The sequence below is a fragment of the Lissotriton helveticus genome, assembly GCF_964261635.1.
Source record: "Lissotriton helveticus chromosome 1_1 unlocalized genomic scaffold, aLisHel1.1 SUPER_1_unloc_42, whole genome shotgun sequence".
NCBI lineage: Eukaryota > Metazoa > Chordata > Amphibia > Caudata > Salamandridae > Lissotriton > Lissotriton helveticus.
Genome location: NW_027611684.1, coordinates 675,114 through 697,803, shown reverse-complemented (window position 1 = coordinate 697,803; position 22,690 = coordinate 675,114). Strand labels below are relative to the sequence as shown.

The window sequence follows — 22,690 nt, the reverse complement described above, 5'->3', positions numbered from 1 at the left end:
TGAGGTCAGAATTTTTACCTTTTTACAATGTTTCAGAGCAGTTAGAAATTGAAGGCAATTTAATCCTCAAATCTGGGAAATGTGTTCCTTCAAGAGGAGTACAAGAGGTCATTCTAAGGATATCCCACAAGACACATCCAGGTATTTCTGCTATGAAACAACTAATCAGAATTCATATTTGTATGGCTAGGTTCATTGACCGGGTAGTCATAAAATGTAATGAGTGTGTTTCTAGTGAAAAGATGTTAAGGGTACACATTCCTCCCCTACAAATTGTTAAATGGCCTGAGGAGCCTTGGCAAAAAGTTGCTTTTGACATATCTGGACCCTTTAATATGTTGCCTGATAATTCTCGTTTTGCTTTAGTCATTATTGACTATCACTCTAAATGGCCTGAAGATAAGTTTGTCCCTAAGGCTACCACTAGTGCTGTTATTTGTTTTTTTCAAAGAAGTTTTTGCATGTAAAGTATGTCCCTCTACATTAATTTCTGACAATGGTGTGCAACTTACATCAGCTGAGATGGGTGTTTTTCTCAAGAATTGTAGTATTAAGCATAAGTTTACTTCCCTTTATGAACCACGTGAGAATGGACAAGTTGAGCGCTTCAATAGAGTTCTAAAATTGTTTGTTTCTGATTCACTCAAACAAGGTAGCAATTAGTTGAGTGCGTTAAGGGAATGGTTGTGGATATATCGGATCACCCCACACTCCACCACCGAAGTTAGTCCCTTCAAATTACTTAAAGGGAGAGATCCTGCATCCAGCGTATGTCCATGGTGGTTCAGGGAAAAATGCAAGAAAATTGAGCACGAGAAGGAATGGGTACATGATACTGCTAAGAGGGTAGAAGTGAAACAACATAAAACAAAAAAATGGTATGACAACAAATGGAAAACTAGAGTGCACGATTTCAAAGTTGGTGTTGGATGAAGGTCCTTAAACCTGGTTTGATTAATAAGGGATATAAAAAATTTGGCAAAGCTATGCAACCCAAGAAAGTTTTTAGCAATAGTGTAATTACTTAATATGGGAAATGATGGAACACCAGGATGACAGTGGTAACCCGCGGTTGTGTTTGGACACTGCACGCTTCTCCCGTGGGCCTCCTACTTCCTAACATTTGGTTGTTTAGTGTAGCCCCAGCGATTACACAGGCCCCAGGCCTGCTTTCTAACTCTCACATGGTTCTTATACCACTATTTTAGTATATGGTTTGGGATGCCCGTAGGGCATAACTGTACTTGTGCAACTTATCATATGCTAATTAAGATTCTTGTAATGTACTTTGACCTCTGACCTCATAAAGAGTGCAGAGGGATTGTGTTTGGAATAAATACATATATATTTGATATATACTTTGTGTGGTGGACTTTAATTTGGTACTCAAGAGAATATAAATGGTAAAACAACTAGCTTAACTCGCCTACAGAAGTCTTAGCCTAATGACTGCTGGTCCTTGCTACCACTAGGATTGCTTTCTATAAGGTTGACTTTACAACCACCATCAATAAGGGTCGATTAGACTGGTGCAAGGTGCCCACTAGAACTAGTGGACATCATATGCCAGGCTAACTTCTCACAGTACCCACAGTGACTTTATTTGAAGTGGGGGTGGGGGTTTTGAAGAACATTTGCTGTCCCGTCCCTTTTGACACGTACTCCCAGTTAGGATATAAACGACAAAACAAGTTAGTGATGGCCCATTGGAGGGCAGCTTACTGCCGCTCATTATTTTCAGCTAAAATAAAGCACTGTTATCAGTATAATGTTTTTTTGGGCCAGAGCCTGGCGCCCCATCTGGGATCACCAGAGGCCCCCCTAAGGGGGCTCACCGCCAGTTTGAACACCTCCACCCTAGACATACATTTCTAACATTCATTGTTCCTAAATAAAAAAATCACAGAAGAGCTGACAGAATGTGAGTGAATGAATCAAACCATATTTATTTCGGAATTAATTAATATTCCATGAAATTGATACAAAAATAGTGCAGAAGAAAACATCAATGACTAAAATTTATTTTAACATCAACTAATCAATTTACAAACAGCGGTAGGGAACAAGGAACTGGTGTGTCAAAAGGATTACACACATCCAGGTCTGAAAATGATTATACGTTTGATTAAACATTTAAAGATACACAAACAGACTAACTAAAATAATTCAATCCAACGATCGCTAAATGAAACCTGCGGAGATATGTTACCAGCAGCATCCTCCAATCTAGGGGTGATGGGAATTCTTAGGCTAATTCAGTCACTTTTTGACCTAAAACTCTTTGTTTCATACTTTTGGCTAATTACTACAGAACGTCCAGATCATCTGAGGGAAGTTACACTCACACTAGCTTTCTTAAAAAATGTTGTTTTCATTTTAAGGGCCCTAATACAGTGAAAATGATCTAAACACATAACTGTTGGCAAATTTCTGCTCTGTTATAATTGTATCTGTCGCCTCGATGTCAGCTACTAGGTGTTTCAGAAATTGACGACCTCCTTATTCTGTACACTGCAATGAAAGATAGGGACAGGTGTCTTGTTTATCAACCAAACTATCTCTTAAATTAGTTGTAGCATCCCCAGTGCCCTCCGCCTAGCTTGAGAAGCCAGTTCTCTATGAACACCCACCATGTCATACAGGACAGGCAGCCACGTTGATAAGAAGTCGTATTTCTTTACTTGAATGTCATTGGTTCACAAAGCCTTCCATACCAAAAGTGCCATGGTGGACGGAACTCTGGCTCCATGGGAGAGCTATGCTCTTTCTAGCATTTAACACCAACTAAATGTTTCATTTCCTAGTTCTGAAATTGACCTCGTCCTAGGCTTCCAGACCTTGACCTAGTGTGCTCGGCTGTATATCAAACCAGCTTTATACGCATATCGGCTGGCATCTGTTTTAAAGAGAACCAGGGGCAGAAAACGGTTTACCCATTAAAAAAACCAAATATAATCATTTTAATTTCACAATTATTGGTGGCAAATGTTTTGGCTCTCTAAAATTACCAAATGACTCAGCCTCACTCTAGTAATTGTATTCAACTGCATTAATTTATAAATATGGTCCCCTGACTTCAGAAGTATTGGTGTGAAAATGCACACGAAATTAGGACATTTTAACACAATTCCATACACATATTTGAGCCGAATAAACAGTGAGATGTCAGTGATCCATGTTCTAATCATCTACACTCAGTGACAACAAGATCATCAAAATGATTCCGTGAACTTTCTCCTTGGGATCTAAGCAGATCTCGTCAATAACAAAGACATACTTCAGTGTGGACTACCTACCTACCCATATCTTGGCCCAGTCTAGCAGGGCTTTTAGTTCCATTCTAGTCAATAAACATTTTAAGTTAAGCTCCCATACTACTATGGAATTATTATCCCCTAGAGCAACCCACAGAACTTTCTATACAACAGAAGCTCAAGCAGGTCTGACTCAGAAACACCAGTGGAGGGCGCCATAGATTGCTTTTGCTAGACTTTTAGCACTGTATGTTCTCACAAGGGCTTAAAAAAACAGCCTTACATACTATGAAAAAAGTTTAAAATGCCCGGTTAGTCTGGGACATGGGTAGACACACATTGTAGATATGAAACCCAATCCTTAAATAACCTTAGCTTTATAACTGTTCACCCTTCCAAGGTGCTCATAGCTTTCAGAGAAACTCATTGTACTCGGCTCCTTCATTCCACATCCATCACAGATACCGTTGGTATAGCTGTATCACGATCGAACACCCAGTATATAATAATAATAATAATAATCCACATTTGTATAGCGCACAATCACCCGTTAGGGTCTCTAGGCGCTGGGGGGCCGTCGGGAAGATTAAGCAAGCTATTGCCCAGAGTCACATGGTGCTGGGCTAACCTGCCGCCGGAGCCGGGGATCGAACCCTGATCCCCAGATTCCAGCGTCAGTCGCCCTGGCCGCGGCGCCACACCTCTTCCACCATAAAGCTGCACTAAATAAGAACCTTTAAAAAAAGTTATTTTTTTAATATGACAAATGTATGTTTACATCCCTCTTGTAGCAAAATACATTCAAGTACTGAACATTGTGTGGCATTTATATGGATTATTAACAAAGGGAGTGCCAGCCGAAAGGCATATTTTTAGCGTTCCTAAAAAATAATGCATTGGTTGGGTAACAATGACTGAATTAAAAGTAGTGTAGTACAGATCTCCGTATTACCAGTAGCACGTCTCTTTCCAGCAACACAGGAGAGCTAGTACCATCTCAACTAAAGAAACCTTGTCAGTCCAGGGACACACTGTCAAGTTGAACCCCCTTCTTCAACTACCATCTGTGCCAGACTCGCCGTAATTCTGCCGGCTATGCACAGATATTGGTCTTAGGCTCACTGTGCCACAGTATTCAAGCTAGCCTGGCTGATGAGGAGTGATACCTCGAAACTGATCCTATGATGCTTGTTTATAGTCTAGTGAGGACCTGCCTTGGCAGCTAGGGCTGGATTGCTTCGAATGAGGAGCAGGGTCAAGACTGATTTGCATATGGCTGGCTCTAAATTGCGGTGGCATAGTGAGCAAAAGAAGAATGGATTAAACCCAGATCTCTTGACTGGGGGTCAATGTTTGATTTGTTCCTCATTCCATCCAGCAATTGTGTGTCTTTTGCTTTCTCGCTCTAGGTGCGCCGGGTATGCCCAGATTTGGGTCCCGGGCTCACTGTGCCACTGTTTCAATCTAGCCTGGCTGATGGCAGGTGATACCCCAAAACTGGTCCTAGAATGTTTATTTCTAGTCCAGGGAGGACCGACTTTGCTTGGCAGTTCGAGATGGACTGTTCTCATGAGGAGCAGCGTCAAGACTACTTTGCATATGGCGGGGTCTAATCATGGATAGCATGGTGAGCTAAAGAAGGATGGATTGAATCCAGATCTCTTGACTGGGGGTGAATGTTTGATTTGTTCCTCATTCCGTCCTCCATTTGTGTGTCTGTAGCTTTCTTGCCATAAGTGCTCCTGGTATGGTCAGACATGAGTACCGGGCTCACTGTGCCACTGAATTGAACCTGACCTGCTGATGAGTGGGGATACGCTGAAACCGTTCTCAGGATGCTCGTTTGTGGTCCAGGGAGGACCTGGTTTGGCAGTTCGGGCTGGACTGTTCCCAATGAGGAGCAGGGTCAAGACAGATTTGCATATGGCTGGATCTAAACTGGGATGGCATGATGAGCAAAGGAACGATGGATTTGAGGCAGATCTCCTGACTGTGGATGAATGTTTGTTTTGTTCTGCATTCCCTCCATCATTTGTGTGTCTTCTGTAGACTCCCTGCAGACAGCACAAAGTATCTTCATAGTGTAGGAGAGCAATCTCATTCTTTAAAATCAGCAGTCAAATACTATAAATCCAAATTTTTTTTTGTTTTATTACATATCCAAAAACATACAATTTTGTTACCATGTAAAATCTAGTAATTATTATGTACATTCTATAGTGTCATGATTAATTCCAACTATATAATAGTATGGTGCAACCAATCTCTTTTTAGGTCTCGCTGAGCCAGCGCACATGCGCTGTCAGCGAGACATTTAGAAGCTGGCTTTTAAAAGTGCTACTTTTGCCAGCCACCAGCTTGCTGTTACACACACAAGCGCGTGCGGCGTGCACAGCTGCCATGTGGCTTTCTGTAATGGCTCATTAAACCTTACAGTGCGTGCGTGATTCCCCTCCCCTAACCCCTCCTCGTCAGCTCTTCATTTCCCTTTCACTTTCGCGCGGCCGCCTAACCCCTCCCCAATCCACTCCCTCTTTGTCAGCTGTTCATTTCCCTTTCACTTTTACGCCGCACTGCTGCCTACCCCCTCCCTCTCCCTCCTCGTCAGCTCTTCATTTCCCTTTCACGCCGCAAGGCCGTGTCACTTTCACGGCCATGCGGCTATTGCTTGTTCCTAGTTCTCCTTGTGTAAATCTCTCCCTGCTCCTTCAATGTTCTCTTCTCTGTTTTTTCATGTCTCTCTGGATTCAGCAGAACACTGAGCGTCGGGCTGTTTCCCTTTCCTCTCTGGTATAAACTTTAGAAAGCGCCGGTCTGTCTTCTAGGTGGAGACTGCAGAAAGCAGGGACCTGGGCGTCTGCCAGCGGACGTCTTGTCTGCTCTATGTATAGCGCCCAGAGGCCTAGGTACTGCTGCTTGGCGCATGACCCGCCTCCAGCAAACTCGGAATCAGGCTGCCAGCCTGTAGCGCTGCGAGGGCCGAGTCGGTGCGCTCTTTCTAACTCTTGCTGTGTGTGAGAATGTATCTACGCTGTCTTTGGAGTTAAAGAACAGTGGGCGACCTGTGAAGAGGGTCAGTGGAGGTCATGTGTGTTCACGTGCACAAAGGCTGCAGCAGAGCGCACTATGCTGAGATCGGTTACAGTCGTGCAGTGCATGGAAGGCAGTCTTCGTGGCACCCTCTCACAGCGCCTTGCAGTAATAACAGCCGCTCTCTCGGCACTGCACAAAGCCTCACTACCACGGTGTGCAATGGAAGCTGCAACACTCACTAGATATAGTGCCTAGAGGTAGCACACGTACAGCACACTGTATCAGCTGAGCACTCGTGGGAGTGCAGCCATCACCAAGCACTGCGCTGCTGCTGGCTTCGAGGCGCTAGGTGTGTCCCCAGATGTCACTCATCCACACTCTCCCTCTCATCCTGTCTTTCACTTCCCTTCTCCTCTATTGCAATCCCTTCCCTCTCTCTCCACCCCCATCTCTTGTGCCTCCTCCGGGTCACACTTTCTCCCTCTCTCTTCACGTGAAAATACTCTAAACGAATAGCACCACTTAGCAATGCTTCCGATAAACACAGCTTGGAAGTTTTTTCTTGAAATAAATCTACTTTCTATAAGTAGGAACCGGAAAGATGCTGGTTGGCCATAATGTGTTTAAAATATCACTACCAGCAATGCAGCATTGCGATTATCTTTAATGTGAGTGATGGATTTTAGCATTCTTTTTCTTTATTTTTTGTCAAGGTGGAACAATTGCTATCAACATTTTAGATTTCCAGAACTCATTACACACGTGGGATTTTGTGATTTCCTAAACGCACTTGTTGAAGTGTGCTGTGCTTTATGAGGGGAGTTTGGCCTTGAATGAAAAATTTGACTATGTAGGCATGACAGAAGCCTGAAGGCAGGCTGGCTCGCTGAAGTACAACTATTGTGAACACAAGTAAACAGATAATGTCAGGTACAATGTGTCCGTACCACAAAGCTGTGCATGGACCCCAGCACACCCAAACTCCAGCCTCTGGCAAGCATAGCACTGACATATCATGTTCGCTGCCGCATTTCTGTCCAGGATGTGCATTTATGTAAAATGGATGCTTATAATACTTATTAATCCGTGGCTTTCAGTAATCAATTAATTGCATCCAATCGCATAGCCAATAGGTCTCACCTTTGGGACCTTATAAGTATTTAGATATGCAGCACAATATCCTTGGTGCAACAACATCAACTGTTGTGTGGCTAAACACTTATAAGGTCCCAAGGGCGAGATCTATTGGCTATGCCAATGCTTCTTTTAATTTCCTTTTAGAACAATCATTTCAAAATGCAGCTCCATCAGCCATCTGCCATCTACAACTGTCTCCCACAAATGTACAATGGTGATTTTGTTCACTTTGTGCTCGGCCTTGCTATGAGACATTGGGAGGCTCTGTGACTTTTGTTAATGATCCGTCACTCTTCTGCAGAGAAGCCCTGCGCTCAGCCCGGCAATCACACAGCATGTGGGTCGGAGACTTCGTTAATAATTCATCTATGGTGAACAGAAGTCTGCCTGGCTATCACACAGCTGCAGCAGCTCTGTGACCTTCATTATTGATCCTGCTCTCTTCTGAAGTGGATCCTTGTGCTCGGCCTGGCTATCACACAGCTGCAGCTCTGTGACCTTCATTATTGATCCTGCGGTTCGGTCGGAGAGGCCGATGTGCAATTAGACCGATTACGGCTATCCGGGCCTGATCCGGCGGTCCTGCGGCCTGGTGTTGGGGCGCTGCCTTCCATGGACGGGGTTGACCGTGTATGTGGCCCGTCTCCCCTTTGTTCTCCGGTCCGGCCATTTTGAGTCCCTCCGCCCGGACTCGGAGAACGGAGCCGGTAGCGTGTGGGGAGCCGGCGACCCGCCTTCTTCTGATGGCCCCCCTTCCTGCTCTGGTGGTGCCTCTGCTGGTGGTCGGCTGTATCCTGTTTGCCCCGCTGGTGTCCGGACGGGGGTCGGAGTTTGCCGCGGCCCCGCCGGGCTTCTAAGATGGCGGCCGACCCCATGTCTCTCGGACTGGCCGAGACTGGCGACGCTGATCCGCCGCATGGCACGTTTGCTGAATACCGTAAAGGTGAGCCTACACTTGGCGATATCCTTGCCGCCTTGCGCTCCTGGAGTGCTCCCATGACCGCGCCTATCATTGACCTGGAGGAGGATCATTTTGCCGGGCCTGCCGAGCCCCCCCCGGTGTGTGCGGCTTCATCTCTGTTGTGTGCTGCTGGAACTTTCCTGGAGGTCGTGGGCCCGGCGGCTGCCGTTGGTGTGGGTGTGCGGATGTCCGCTGCCCTCCTTCATCCTGTGCTCCCCCCTGTACAGGGGGTCCGCCGGCCGGGTCCCGTCCGGACCGGCCTTGTTGGATCTCCCTTTCCCTTTTTGCCTCGAATGGCCGAACGAAGATCCTGTCATTGCTCCGCCGGATTGGCTTCCCTCATATTGTCGTCGGAACTGTGCCTGCATTGCCTGAAGTGGTTGCCGTCCTTTCCGGTTCATCCGGGTCACAATCGATATGACTTGTGTGGATTGCCGATCGGACTCCCTGTTATTCACCTCCTGTTCCACATGATCTGGTTCCTTGTGCGTTGGACGACTACAGCTTGGGATAAACAAGGACAGGGTTGAGATGAACTTGCCTCGGTGGACTGTTATCTTGCGGTATGATCGGATGATCCGTTTGTAACTGTATGACTATGTTCGATTCTCCTTCGTGTTCCTGGAGCTTATCCTTGTGCTTATTATCTTCCCGTGGGTTCTGCGTATTTTCGGACGGGAGGGTGGTAGCTGATGGGGTTTTGATTATATGGCTCCTCTCCCGTTGTTACTTCCCTGTTTTCCCTTCTTTTTTTGTCTTTGTGGTTCTTGCTTACTTTTATCTCTTCTATATTTCGGGTTCTGATTAGGGCGACAGGCACGCTGCTGGGGGGTAGGCCATAGCCTTCTGCAGGGGTGCAGGGTGGGATGTCCGGGGTGGGGGGGGGGTCTGTTGTATTGTGTTTTCCCCTCATTCCTTTTTTGGTTCTATGGCTCTTATGTATCCCCTTTTTTCGAGACGCGGTGTCGGCTGTGGCCCCCTGGGGTGTTTTGCTAGCATGGGCCTTCTGGTATTCCTGCCGTCACGGTTTACTATGCATTCATTCCTCCTGTTACCACTGGTTCCATGTGCTGATCTATTCTTGAGTGCTTCGTTAGCCGTGGGGCGCGTGCAGTGATGTTGCGTTCTTACTTCTCCCCCCTTTTTTTTCCTATGTCTTTTCCCCCCCTTTTTTTTTTCCCCTCTCCCCCTTTTTCTTTCCTCCCCTGGGTTGTTGTGGCAGAGGGCTCTTTGTTTTGCAAGCCTATTTTTAGTTCTGTGTATTATTGTGTGTTTTCGTAGTGGTGGGAGGGCGCTGGGCAGCGGTTGCAATTGCTTATTACTGTGGGATTCACGTTCTGACTTTGCCAAAATGTACCTGTTCTTTTTGAATTTTCCTGTGTTCGATACTGCTGCTTGTTCGCGGCCCACCACGGCCCTCTGGACTTTACGGATTGCCCTTATTCTGAGACACCCTTTCTTCTATTATAAAATCAACCTTCTCTCATCCTGTACGTGATGGTTGCTCGGTGGCTTCTTGCCTTTGCTTCTCATATGGATTGCTGTGATGTCCTGTGGGAGCTTCTGTATTGCCTGCTATGTTTCTTTTATTGTGGTGGCCGGCCCGATGGGTTGTAGGCCCGTATCTGTGAGCGCTTTCTGTACAATAAAGGTTTAAAAAAAAAAAAAAAAAAAATTATTGATCCTGCACTCTTCTGAAGTGTGCTCGTCCGGGCTATCAAAAATCTGCAGCTCTGAGACCTTCATCACTGATCTTGCACTCTTCTGTAGTGAAGTACTCGGTCTGGCTATCACACAGCTGCAGCTCTGTGACCTTCATTATTGATCCTGCACTCTTCTGAAGTGTGCTCGGCCTGGCTATCACACAGCGGCAGCTCTGTGACCTTCATTATTGATCCTGCATTCTTCTGAAGTGTACTCGGCCTGGATATCACACAGCTGCAGCTCTGTGACCTTCATTATTGATCCTGCACTCTTCTGAAATGTGCTCGGCCTGCCTATCACACAGCTGCAGCTCTGTGACCTTCATTATTGATCCTGCACTCCTCTGAAGTGTGCTCGGCCTGGCTATCACACAGCGGCAGCTCTGTGACCTTCATTATTGATCCTGCATTCTTCTGAAGTGTACTCGGCCTGGATATCACACAGCTGCAGCTCTGTGACCTTCATTATTGATCCTGCACTCTTCTGAAGTGTGCTCGGCCTGCCTATCACACAGCTGCAGCTCTGTGACCTTCATTATTGATCCTGCACTCTTCTGAAGTGTGCTCGGCCTGGCTATCACACAGCTGCAGCTCTGAGACCTTCATTACTAGTCCTACACTCTTCTGTAGTGAAGTACTCGGTCTGGCTATCACACAGCTGCAGCTCTGTGACCTTCAAGGGAGAGGTGTGGCGCCGCGGCCAGGGCGACTGACGCTGGAATCTGGGGATCAGGGTTCGATCCCCGGCTCCGGCGGCAGGTTAGCCCAGCACCATGTGACTCTGGGCAATAGCTTGCTTAATCTTCCCGACGGCCCCCAGCACCTAGAGACCCTTACGGGTGATTGTGCGCTTTACAAATGTGGATTATTATTATTATTATTATTCATTATTGATCCTGCACTCTTCTGAAGTGTGCTCGGCCTGGCTATCACACAGCGGCAGCTCTGTGACCTTCATTATTGATCCTGCATTCTTCTGAAGTGTACTCGGCCTGGATATCACACAGCTGCAGCTCTGCTACCTTCAGTATTGATCCTGCACTCTTCTGAAGTGAAGCCTTGTGCTGGGCCTGGCTATCACACAGCTGCAGCTCTGTGACCTTCATTATTGATCCTGCACTCTTCTGAAGTTTGCTCGGCCTGGCTATCACACAGCTGCAGCTCGGTACCTTTATTATTGATCCTGCACTCTTCGGGGGTGAAGTACTCAGTATGTCTGTCACACAGCTGCAGCACTGTGACCTTCATTATTGATCCTGCTCTCTTCTGAAGTGTGCTCGGCCTGGCTATCTCAAAGCTGCAGCTCTGTGACCTTCATTATTGATCCTGCACTCTTCTGAAATGTGCTTGGCTTGGCTATCACACAGCAGCAGTTCTGTGACCTTCATTACTGATCCTGCACTCTCCTGAAGTGTGCTCGGCCTGGCTATCACACAGCTGCAGTTCTGCGACCTTCATTACTGATCCTGCACTCTCCTGAAGTGTGCTCGGCCTGGCTATCACACAGCTGCTGCTTCCTTATTGATCCTGCACTCTTCTGAAATAAAGCTGCGTGCACAGGGCTGCACCTCTACGACCTTCATTATTATGTTTTTGATAAATCTTTTTTATTGAGAGAAACAACGAAAAACAATATGAAAAGAATACAAAAACATAAAAAGAGAGCAGTTGTCAAGATAGTCGAATCACATTAAATAAACACAAGGTACCTATAATCAATATAATAGAAAGAAGTGTCACTGATAATATTTCGGCCACATACTAGTATTAAACCTTAAAGTGTCTTATTATCAATATTAAATGGGGAACTATCACCAAAGGGAGTGCGCAGAAGACCTGCTTTCGTTCCCGAGGCCCCATATTTTTGTCCATTTACCTGGGCATCCCCTGCTCTCTTATACCACTCTTTCAGCCTGCATGCACCAGTCCATGTCGGCCGCCCAGTCCCTGTGTTGGGGCACCATTGGAGGAATGGTTCTGGCTATGTTGAGTTTTGCTATTATAGAGCCCAGCGAAACCCATTTTTGTTCAGTTCGAGAGAGGTCAGTGGCGTCCCAAATGTTTAGGAGACAAAGTCAAAGAGAGGTTTCTATAGGTTTATGGCATATTTGGGACATGGTGAACAAAATCGCACTCCAGTACTGTTGAAGAAGAGGCCAGTGCCACCACTGGTGTAAGAAGGTGCCCGTGGAACCGCAGCCTCGGGGACAGAGTTGGGAATCAGAGAGACCCATTTTAACAAGTACCGCGCAGTAATAGGCCCTGTGAAGTATTTTAAGCTGTATGAGCTTGAAGCGGGAACAGACAGCCACCTCCCGGGGAGAAGACAGGGCCTCCCTCCAATCTTCGTCACATAAGTTTCCCACTTCATCGCACCATTTTGTGCGTAGTTTGTTGAGAGTCTCCGGTGAATTATTATTATTATTATTATTTTTTTTTTAAGACCTTTATTACCACTTCACATCAATACAAGCATGGGCCTACAACCATCCCGGCCGGCCGCTAAGCAAGTCGTAAGGTAAGCAGAGCAATATAAAAGAAACAGCGGTTGATAAGCCGGGGCAGGTAAGTATCCAGGATATAAATCGTATTTAAGCGTACAGCGGAATATACAGGATTTGAGAAGGTCAATTTTACAATGAAGAAAAATAAAACAGAAAAAATAACAGAAGAAGTGCCAGACGGTCACACATGATCCTACAATAGCAACATGAAACAGAACCCCGGAATGAGTGCGAATACACTTAAGGACACGGGGGCAAGGCATACGAGGCAGGATTAAAATAAACAACACATACACGTCATGGCGAATCAGCACACCAGCCCTTAAAAACAAAGCAGATTGTAGGAAACATGAAGACGACGACACCTAGAAAAAGATAAAGCAAAGGGCCATAGAGACAAAGAAAGGACAAATGAACAACCCGCTTCCCCCTTACCCCCCACCCTGCACCCCTGCAGAAGGCTACGGCCTACCCCCCCCCCCCAGCAGCGTGCCTATCACCCTAAAAAGAGACCCGAAATATAGAAGAAAGAGGAAGAAAAAAGAAAGGAAAAAACACGGAGAAGGGCCATCGAGCAAACCACCCGGCCACCCCTCACCTATCGCGCACAATATACATCAGAAACAAAGTCAGAAGAGCCACAGTAAGCAAGAATCATAAAGTCAATCGGTAACATCCCCGTGGAGTGTCCCTCCAAAACACCGTCAGCCAACAATGTGTTCCATCATATCTCAGACGATATCATCCCTGGCCTCCCCTATCAATAGTACCCACATAAGGCCATTCATCAAACGGCATACAGTACAGTGTGGCGGGTCCAACTGAACCGGGCGGTCCGAGAGGCGCCAACACTCCAGGGGACCGTAGCCCCCATATCCCAGTCAAGTACGCATGGCGGAACTGCGTGTGTGGCAGCACCGATGCCGGAAACATCCCCCAGGCAGAACACAGTCTCACCGGCCAGGAGAAGAAAGACACACAATCCGACAATTGTTGAAGCGCCGCCGGGGCGACCCAGACCATGGATCGATGTTGTTTCATCCGCCGCCGTATAGTTGAAGACCCCGACGAGTCACTCCCAAACACAACAGAGCAAGCCAAAGCGATGGCACGGACAGGGTCCATCGGCGTCTCCACAAATGTAGGCACAGTTGGAACGTGCAACACTGACGCAAAGGCGGGCATATCGGCGCTTCCTTGTGATTCATCCCTACCCATGTGGAGCAGCGGGACAACAATGGCGGCCATCCTCCTTCCCAGATCCCGGGCATCCCGGATCACGGTCTCATGCAGAGTTGTTAATGCAGCCAAAACATCTCTGAACGTGGGCTCTCTCTCGTGTCGCCAGACCCCAAGACTCTCTCGCGGAACGGCTTCTCTGCCCGGGTGAGGTGTGCGCACGAGGGTGCTCTCCGCCATCTTAGCTGCTCCGGCCTCGTCCCTCTCCATCTCACCGCGGGACCGGGTCTCACATCAGGGATGAACAGGATTCACAACGGGAATCTCACAGGCCAAGGCAGGTTTCTCAGCGGAATCTCACAGGCCAAGGCAGGTTTCTCAGCGGAGAGTCACCAAAAGGCTAAAAACTCCGCCGCACCCTGGGGGCAGCACGCTGACTCCGGGCAAAGGCAGTGACGGGCCCGGGTACAACACCGGAATGGGGGGCTAAAAATCATGTACCTCCCCGACCCAGCAGCATCACACTCCCCACACGGGTCTCCGCCAGTTGGGCTGGGTCGGCACTCTCGCCATCGGCAATCAGGTCTACAGTGTCCTCCGGCCGAGTCCTCACCACCACCAGAGGCCGCTGTTGTTGCACTAGCGGCCGGCCACTCTCCGCACTCGAGACCCCGGACCCAGCTCCGCGAAGGCCTCAAAACTGTTGGGGACACTCCAACGGGTCCGCAGCAAGCAGAAGCCTCAGGAGCAAGCGGTAAGTGAAAGTGACTCTTCGCCTACATGGAGATGCCGTTGCAGCTCAGGATAAGCGCCAGGATGTATGCGCCGGGTGAGGAGGCTCACAGAGCCGAGCGGTTACGCAGCCATCTCGATCGCCATCTTGGCTCCTCCCTCCGGTGAATTATTAAGCATTTTACGGTCGGTCAGGGCGATAGCCTTCTCCGGGAGATAATCGTCTAGAAGCCTATCTTCCAGAGGCGAGGAGACGGGTAGATCGGAGCCCCTGGGAATTGCCTTACACAATGCACTACATGCCTGAAGATAACAAAACGTTTCCCTCTCAAGCAGTTGGTATTTTAATTGTAGCTCGCCGAGTGGAACCACCGCACCTTTTGCTCACAGGTACCCAACCGTGGAGAGACCAATCAAATCCCACTTTTCAAACCCTGGATAACCCAAGAGCATACCCAATTGGCACGATTCCAGCAATTAAGTAACCTGCGAAATTTTCCCCTTCCAACCCAGTGTGGCGGTTGCCGCATGCCAGGTCGAAACTGTGTTAGAGGTCGGAGTATATGTTGGGTAGATGTCCGAGCCCTCCATACAATGCTCGTAGGGAATTTGCCAGCAGATATATTAAGCCTGTCCATCCTGTATGCTGGATCCATAAGAGGACAGTGGGCCCAGTGATTGAGGACCATTAATTGTGAGGCCCAGTAATATGCTTTAATCGCCGGGAGAGCAATACCCCATCATACCAACTTTGTGTAAGTTTGGTCAGGGCACTTCGGGCGTGCTGCCATTCCATAGTAGCGAGGGGACCTCAGAATCAACCGTCTGGAAGTAGTGGGCAGGGACGGGATATGGCGTGTTCTGCAGGGCATTAAGGAAACAGGGGAGTGCCTTCATTTTAAAAAGGGCAGCTATATCCAACAGAGTAAGGGACAGTGTCTTCCAGTGCTGCACGTCAGCCTGGATGCGATGCAGGGGAGGCAGGAGATTCTTCTGATAGAAAACGTCATCGTTCCTCGTGACATAAATGCCCAGATAGCGGAAACCGCCCATGATTATATCGGCGCTGCAGCCTGGGGGAAGACTTGGGGGCTCTCCACTGAGGACATAAATCAATGAGTTGTCCCAGTTAATTATATAACCCGAGTACTGACGAAAGAGGGCAAGATTATGCAATAACCTGTGAATTGAGGATCGAGGGTTGGCCAGGTACAGGAGAATATCATCAGCGTAAAAGGAGATCCTACCAGACCTGTCCAGAAACGAGTTGTTGCCTGGGTTTTTCGTAGCCAAGCGTAGGACCAGGTTTCTTTGAGATTTTAACTTTTTTGTCGCTAATGAAATGCGAGGTTGTGTTATGTGCTGACGAGTACGGCTCGTAGACGGAAATTCGGACTATGATCATCATTTGTTCTTAAGGTGTGAAAAAATCATTTAGGAAATTTAATAACAAAGTGGACCTTTGAATTAGGAAAAGACAAATTGTGAACAACCAAGTATAATGAGTTATCAAAAATATATGTTTATTTGCACCAACCGTTTATCAAAAAAGCATTTGCAATGCAATTGCGAAGGAGAGGATCAATATTCAGCACATAGTTGGTACATGGTCCCTACTGAAGATATACAGGCATACTTCCACATTCATCCAGTGCCTATTTCTATATAGATGCACTGTCTAATTTTTAACCTAATTGTATACGAATTGCTACATCGTAAGGACAGACCAAACGAGTAACATCAATTCAATTGTTGTCACATAGTTTCACAGTTAAAACGTAATCATAATTTTCATGGCTGAAGAATTTCGTGTCCTCATTTGTTCTACATCAGAGCTTCTGAGGGAAACGTCATGCACTGCGAGGGTTAACCCAGAGAGCTGCAGCTCACATTCTCCTGCTTTCACTTCTGCTTTTCTACACAGTTCTCTGGCCGCTGTCACAGAACCATTAATGATGCATAAAATGACCAAAACCACAGTCAGCTCTGAAGAATCTTCAGTTTGTGCTTGTTAAATTGTTTTGAGTGTGTTGGGTTTATATGTTTAGTACTAATCTCTAAAATTAGCTGAAAATACCCTTGTTAGTCCAAACATTGTTAATGGTGTTGATTTTACAGGTAGCATGGTCAGGTGTGCTTGGATTTCTTTAGTTAAAACTCTCACAGAATAAAAACCAACAATGTTTCTTTACTTTTAGTTCACATTGTGCAAGTCTCCCAATGGGTTTCCTGATATTTCAGGTTTTTCCTAGCTGTACGGAAATAAACAATAGCAGAGAATAGACACTTTCATTGATGGTGATGGTGGAGTGCTCGCTGATTTATTTTTAGGTTTGAAGATTGACAAAAGCTTTTTGCACGTTCACTGCCAATATGTATTTTCTCCTGTGTGTCTTCGCTGATGAATCCTTAATATTGAACAATCACGTAAGCTACTTCCACATTCCCTGCAATGGTATGGTTTTTCTCCAGTGTGTGTTTGCTGATGTCCATGTAGGACTGATAAGCGGCAAAATCTCTTCCCACATTCATTGCACTGAAATGGTTTTCTCCAGTGTGTGTTCGCTGATGTCCTTGTAGGACTGATAAGCGGCAAAATCCCTTCCCACATTCATTGCACTGGAATGGTTTTGCCCCTGTGTGTGTTTGTTGATGATACATTAATCCTGAAGAGGAACTAAAACAACTTTCACATTCCCTGCAATGGTATGGTTTTACTCTAGTGTGCCTTAGCTGATGACTCATGAGTTTAGATGATTCCATAAAACTACTTCCACATTCACTGCAATTATATGGTTTTTCTCCAGTGTGTTTTCGTTGATGAACCTTTAATGTTGATGAGTCACTAAAACTACTTCCACATTCATTGCACTGGAATGGTTTTTCCCCTGTGTGTGTTTGTTGATGATACATTAATCCTAAAGAGGAACTAAAACTACTTCCACAGTCACTGCACTTGAATGGTTTTGTTGTGGAGATTCTGCACATACAGAACTATGCACAAGAAAATAGGTCTTTAGTGCAAGATTGGTTGTACCGCACTTACACCTAAGAACCCACAATCCCTAGACCGACTAGCTACAGTATCTCATTAGCTCAGCAGACCTTCCGAAGATACCTAATGCTTAGACAAAGCCAGAACACGGACCTCCCGACCTCTCAGTCGCGGTAGCAATGCATTGCACACCTTTTTGCTCACTCACCCGTGCTTGTCCACACCAAAAAATGCAGAGTCTATGTAAAGTTTAAAACGTTTATTTTTCAACTAACAAACTGTGCGTTGTTCAATAATGCAGTAAATGAGCTATCACCAGCAGAATAATACATAAGATAAAAACAATGATCAAAGTTACAATACCATAAAATAAGAAGGGGGAAATCATTCTGATTGACCAGTGGATATTACGGTTATAGCGCCTAGACCACCCTCCCCTGGTAGGAATATGTATAATATATAAAAGAAGATCTCTGGGCCAATTTTGGGGAAACCCTCACCATAGAATGTAGGAATAAGGTTACATCTTAGGCTCAGCAAGGGTCTAGTTCGTAGAAGGAAATCTTCTGTCTGTCTTGGGGAAGCTGCTGCGTGTTAGTATAATGCAAGCATTTCTCAATCCAAGAAGTGCCTAATATTATGTCTAGGTAGTACGGACTGACCAGAAATGGAAAGCACAGTGGCTTGATTTTCGACCTTGTATGCTGAGAGCAAACTATAACAATATGAGCTCATGTGGGCACAAAGGCGTCTTGCACAAGCAGATACAGAGTGTTGTGTGCAAAAATAAAAAGACACGCAGTTAAAATAGTTGCTAACTGAGGCTAACTTTAGCAAAGAATAGCGTGGCCGTAGGGACCATACTACAGTTTTTCCCCAGTGTGTGCTCGCTGATGCCGTTTTAGGTTTGATAAATCACAAAATCTCTTCCCACATTCATTGCACTGGAATGGTTTTTCCCCTGTGTGTGTTCTCTGATGGAGTTTTAGGTATGATAATTGACTAAAGTGCTTCCCACATTCACTGCAATGGTATGGTTTTTCCCCAGTGTGTGCTCGCTGATGTATATGTAGGACTGATAAGCGAAAAAATCTCTTCCCGCATTCATTGCAATGGTATGGTTTTTCTCCGGTGTGTGTTCGCTGATGACTCCTTAATGTTGAAGATTCACTAAAACTACTTCCACATTCACTGCAATGGTATGGTTTTTCTCCAGTGTGTGTTCGCTGATGAATCATTAATGTTGAAGAGTAACTAAAACTACTTCCACATTCACTGCAATGATATGGTTTTTCCCCAGTGTGTGCTCGCTGATGTATATGTAGGACTGATAAGCGACAAAATCTCTTCCCACATTCATTGCACTTGAATGGTTTTTCCCCAGTGTGTGTTTTCTGATGCCGCTTTAGGTGCGACAATTCATAAAAACTCTTCAGACATTCACTGCAATGATATGGTTTTTCCCCTGTGTGTGTTTGTTGATGATACTTTAATCCTGAAGAAGATCTAAAACTACTTCCACATTCACTGCAGTGGTAGGGTTTTTTCCCTGTGTGTGTTCTCTGATGGAGTTTTAGGTATGATAATTGACTAAAGTGCTTCCCACATTCACTGCAATGGTATGGTTTTTCTCCAGTGTGTGCTCGCTGATGTATATGTAGGACTGATAAGCGAAAAAATCTCTTCCCACATTCACTGCAATGGTATGGTTTTTCTCCAGTGTGTATTCGCTGATGACTCCTTAATGTTGAAGATTCACTAAAACTACTTCCACATTCACTGCAATGGTATGGTTTTTCTCCAGTGTGTGTTCGCTGATGAATCATTAATGTTGAAGAGTAACTAAAACTACTTCCACATTCACTGCAATGATATGGTTTTTCCCCAGTGTGTGTTCGCTGATGTATATGTAGGACTGATAAGCGACAAAATCTCTTCCCACATTCATTGCACTTGAATGGTTTTTCCCCAGTGTGTGTTTTCTGATGCCGCTTTAGGTGCGACAATTCATAAAAACTCTTCAGACATTCACTGCAATGATATGGTTTTTCCCCTGTGTGTGTTTGTTGATGATACTTTAATCTTGAAGAAGATTTAAAACTACTTCCACATTCACTGCAGTGGTAGGGTTTTTCCCCTGTGTGTGTTCTCTGATGGAGTTTTAGGTATGATAATTGACTAAAGTGCTTCCCACATTCACTGCAATGGTATGGTTTTTCCCCAGTGTGTGCTCGCTGATGTATATGTAGGACCGATAAGCGAAAAAATCTCTTCCCACATTCATTGCACTGGAATGGTTTTTCCCCAGTGTGTGTTTTCTGATGCTGCGTTAGGTACCATAATTTAGGAAAGCTCTTCACACATTCACTGCAATGATATGGTTTTTCTCCAGTGTGTGTTCTCTGATGCTGTTTTAGGAGAGATAATCGACTAAAGCTCTTCAGACATTCAATGCAATGATATGGTTTTTCTCCAGTGTGTGTTCTCTGATGCTGTTTTAGGAGAGATAATCGACTAAAGCTCTTCAGACATTCACTGCAATGATATGGTTTTTCTCCAGTGTGTGTTCTCTGATGCCGTTTTAGGTGTGATAATCGACTAAAGCTCTTCAGACATTCACTGCAAGGATATGGTTTTTCTCCAGTGTGTGTTCTCTGATGCCGTTTTAGGTGGGATAAATATATAAAGCTCTTCCCACATTCATTGCACTTGAATGGTTTTACTGCAGTGTGTGTTCGCTGATGACTCACGAGTTTAGATGATTCCGTAAAACTACTTCCACATTCACTGCAATGATATGGTTTTTCCACGGTGTGTGTTCGCTGCTGTTTTTTAGGCATGATAATTAACTAAAGCTCTTCAGACATTCATTGCATTTGTATGGCTTTTTCCCTGTGTGTGTTGTCTGATGCAGTTTTAGGCTTGGTAAATATACTGTGTGTAGTATATAGCAGAACCCCCATTTCTTTTAACTTTCAGTTAACTGTGCTTTTTGCTGGTTGCTGTGGTATGGCCTGAGGGAGTTTACAATACACCTCTAGCACTGAATGCTGGTCTGATATCACTTTAGGAAGCAGAGCACTGCTGTAACCACCTCATGATCAGAGCTGGTATTGGACATGGTTACAGAAGAAGTGATCAGTGCTTCCTTAATTTTCTAGAGGCCTTTCTCCATCTTGAGGCACAGAGGTGCACAGCTGATACTCGTAGAACCACCGAATTTCCCTTGACGGTACTTCCAAGATCTGTCAGTTTATGTTCAGGTACCGCTCTCTCTGTCAGCACTTATGTTTTCCTTAATACTGGAACTCAATATTTCAGACTTTGCTTTTGCAGATTTACAGTATTATCTTCATTATTCTTAAACATTTTGTACAATCAAGGATTGTTTTCTGTTGGATGTAAAGAGATTTAAATTACTTAAATGAAAAATACAGGAATGTGCATACACAATTTTTAATTGATTGAAAAACCATCTAGTTTATTACTATTGTTGAAAATTATGAAGGCATATTTAACCATACACAGATATTTGCATACAAGTTCTTTAGAACATGCAACAATCTTATTTATTTCAGCAAGGGTGTTCATAGAGTAACTTTGCAAAAAAAGGGCACTCACACAGCACACATATACTAGTTACAGCTTTAGGTAGATGCATATGGTGAAGGTTTTGTCAAAACAAGAACAGCTCTTGGAGTAAGAGATGGATCAGGAAGACTCAAGACAGTAGGGTAGACATCAGGATGTTGTGCCATACATCAAATATTAGTGTTCATGGAGGTGCCTGGTTTCATTCACTACTAACTCGTTTTTCAGGAGGATTTCCCTTGCTGTTGTCTCAAGGCCTGATCATGAGGGCCTTTTGTGTGCTGACTGTGTTTGGGGACCATGTAGAATTAAGGGGCTCTATCTGGGCCTTGTAGGCCCTGCATCATGTATTGAGCCCCCCCTGTATAAGGTGCCTGTGCAATCTAAAATGTTGGCGCCTCTAAGACTCTTGGAATCTAGATATCAACATAGTCTTTTTTTCATGTCCTTAAGAAGGACATGATGAGTCCTATCGTGTTCTATAGCTTCTAAGTGTTACCAGGGTGGCAGCCATCTTAGAAAGATGTTGTTTACTAATTCTGCTTGGCTTCCCAGACTGGCTCAGTCTATTGAATTTCCAAGTGCATCTCTACTCACCTCTCAGCCGCTCATCCTAGGCCACTGTTCACCTCATCCCCCCTATCCCTCTAATCCGGATTCTATCTTCCTAATTGCATAATCTAGTTTGCCCTAATGTATTCCAACTTCCCTTTCTTATATTCACAGTTGGGCCCTTTCTTCAGGATTTGCTGTTTTCCACCTAGTAATCGGATGCATATAACGCTGGCTAGCCCAAAGCAGAAAGAGTACCTTCTTCTCTCTGGACATCTTCTGTCATGATTCTGCTGTTTAATGGGCTGCTTTTGTAGAACGGAGTCATGGAACTTTCCTCCAGTCACCCTATGGTTTCCTCCATCCCTTCCTTCCTTCATCTGACCATAGCCCCTTCTCCTCAACTCCCCTCAGCTTACCCCCACGTGAGCATGTAGTAATCCGGTCCCTCCCCTCTTTCCACCCTGGAAATTTGGTGCCCTTAGCCATGGATTCCCTTTCTTGAAGATCACTAGTCTCCAAACTAGTTTCAGACACCTGAAATTCCTACACTATCATATACCCCATAAACTATCTAAAAGCGTGTTCAAGAACTTCTAACACAGACTTCTCAAATTTCTCCCAGAAACCCTTATTTCTATCCCCTATGTCTTCACGAATAAAGGCGCTACCATAAGTGACCTTATGTTTTGCATTAAAAGACCAGCACAATGAAGGAAAACCCTTTGCTCTCTGCTTCGGATCACTGCATCCACTAAAGCCTCCCACGGTCTCAGACTCTTGGTAACTGCCTCTATTGTTGGCGGAGCAGAGGCAACCATCTCCCTTTATAATAATGGGATTATCCTCATCCAAGCATCTGAACGCATCCTAGAATTACTTGATGACATTTTCCTCTCATCAAACTCTCTGTGATGAAAAAGTTTCCTCCCTGACCCAAGCTCATCCTAGCCCTTTAGTCATCCCACGGTTACCTCTTTCTGTATCCTCCCCTCTCCCCACTGCTTGTATTGCTCCACCCCTTTCCCCTCCTCCCTATCCACCTTCAT

The 22,690-nt window shown here is 45.4% G+C and overlaps 1 protein-coding gene across 1 annotated transcript in view; it reads right to left on the bottom strand.

The window, feature by feature from the left end:
* Positions 1–18,216: 18,216 nt before the first annotated feature.
* The window catches only part of LOC144806059 (uncharacterized), a 108,719-nt gene continuing 104,245 nt past the window's right edge, over positions 18,217–22,690 (bottom strand). Inside the window, exon 3 of the mRNA XM_078672507.1 lies at positions 18,217–20,347. Coding sequence (XP_078528633.1) covers positions 18,362–20,347 — 1,986 coding nt within the window. The 3' untranslated portion in view covers positions 18,217–18,361. The remainder of the gene's footprint in view (positions 20,348–22,690) is intronic.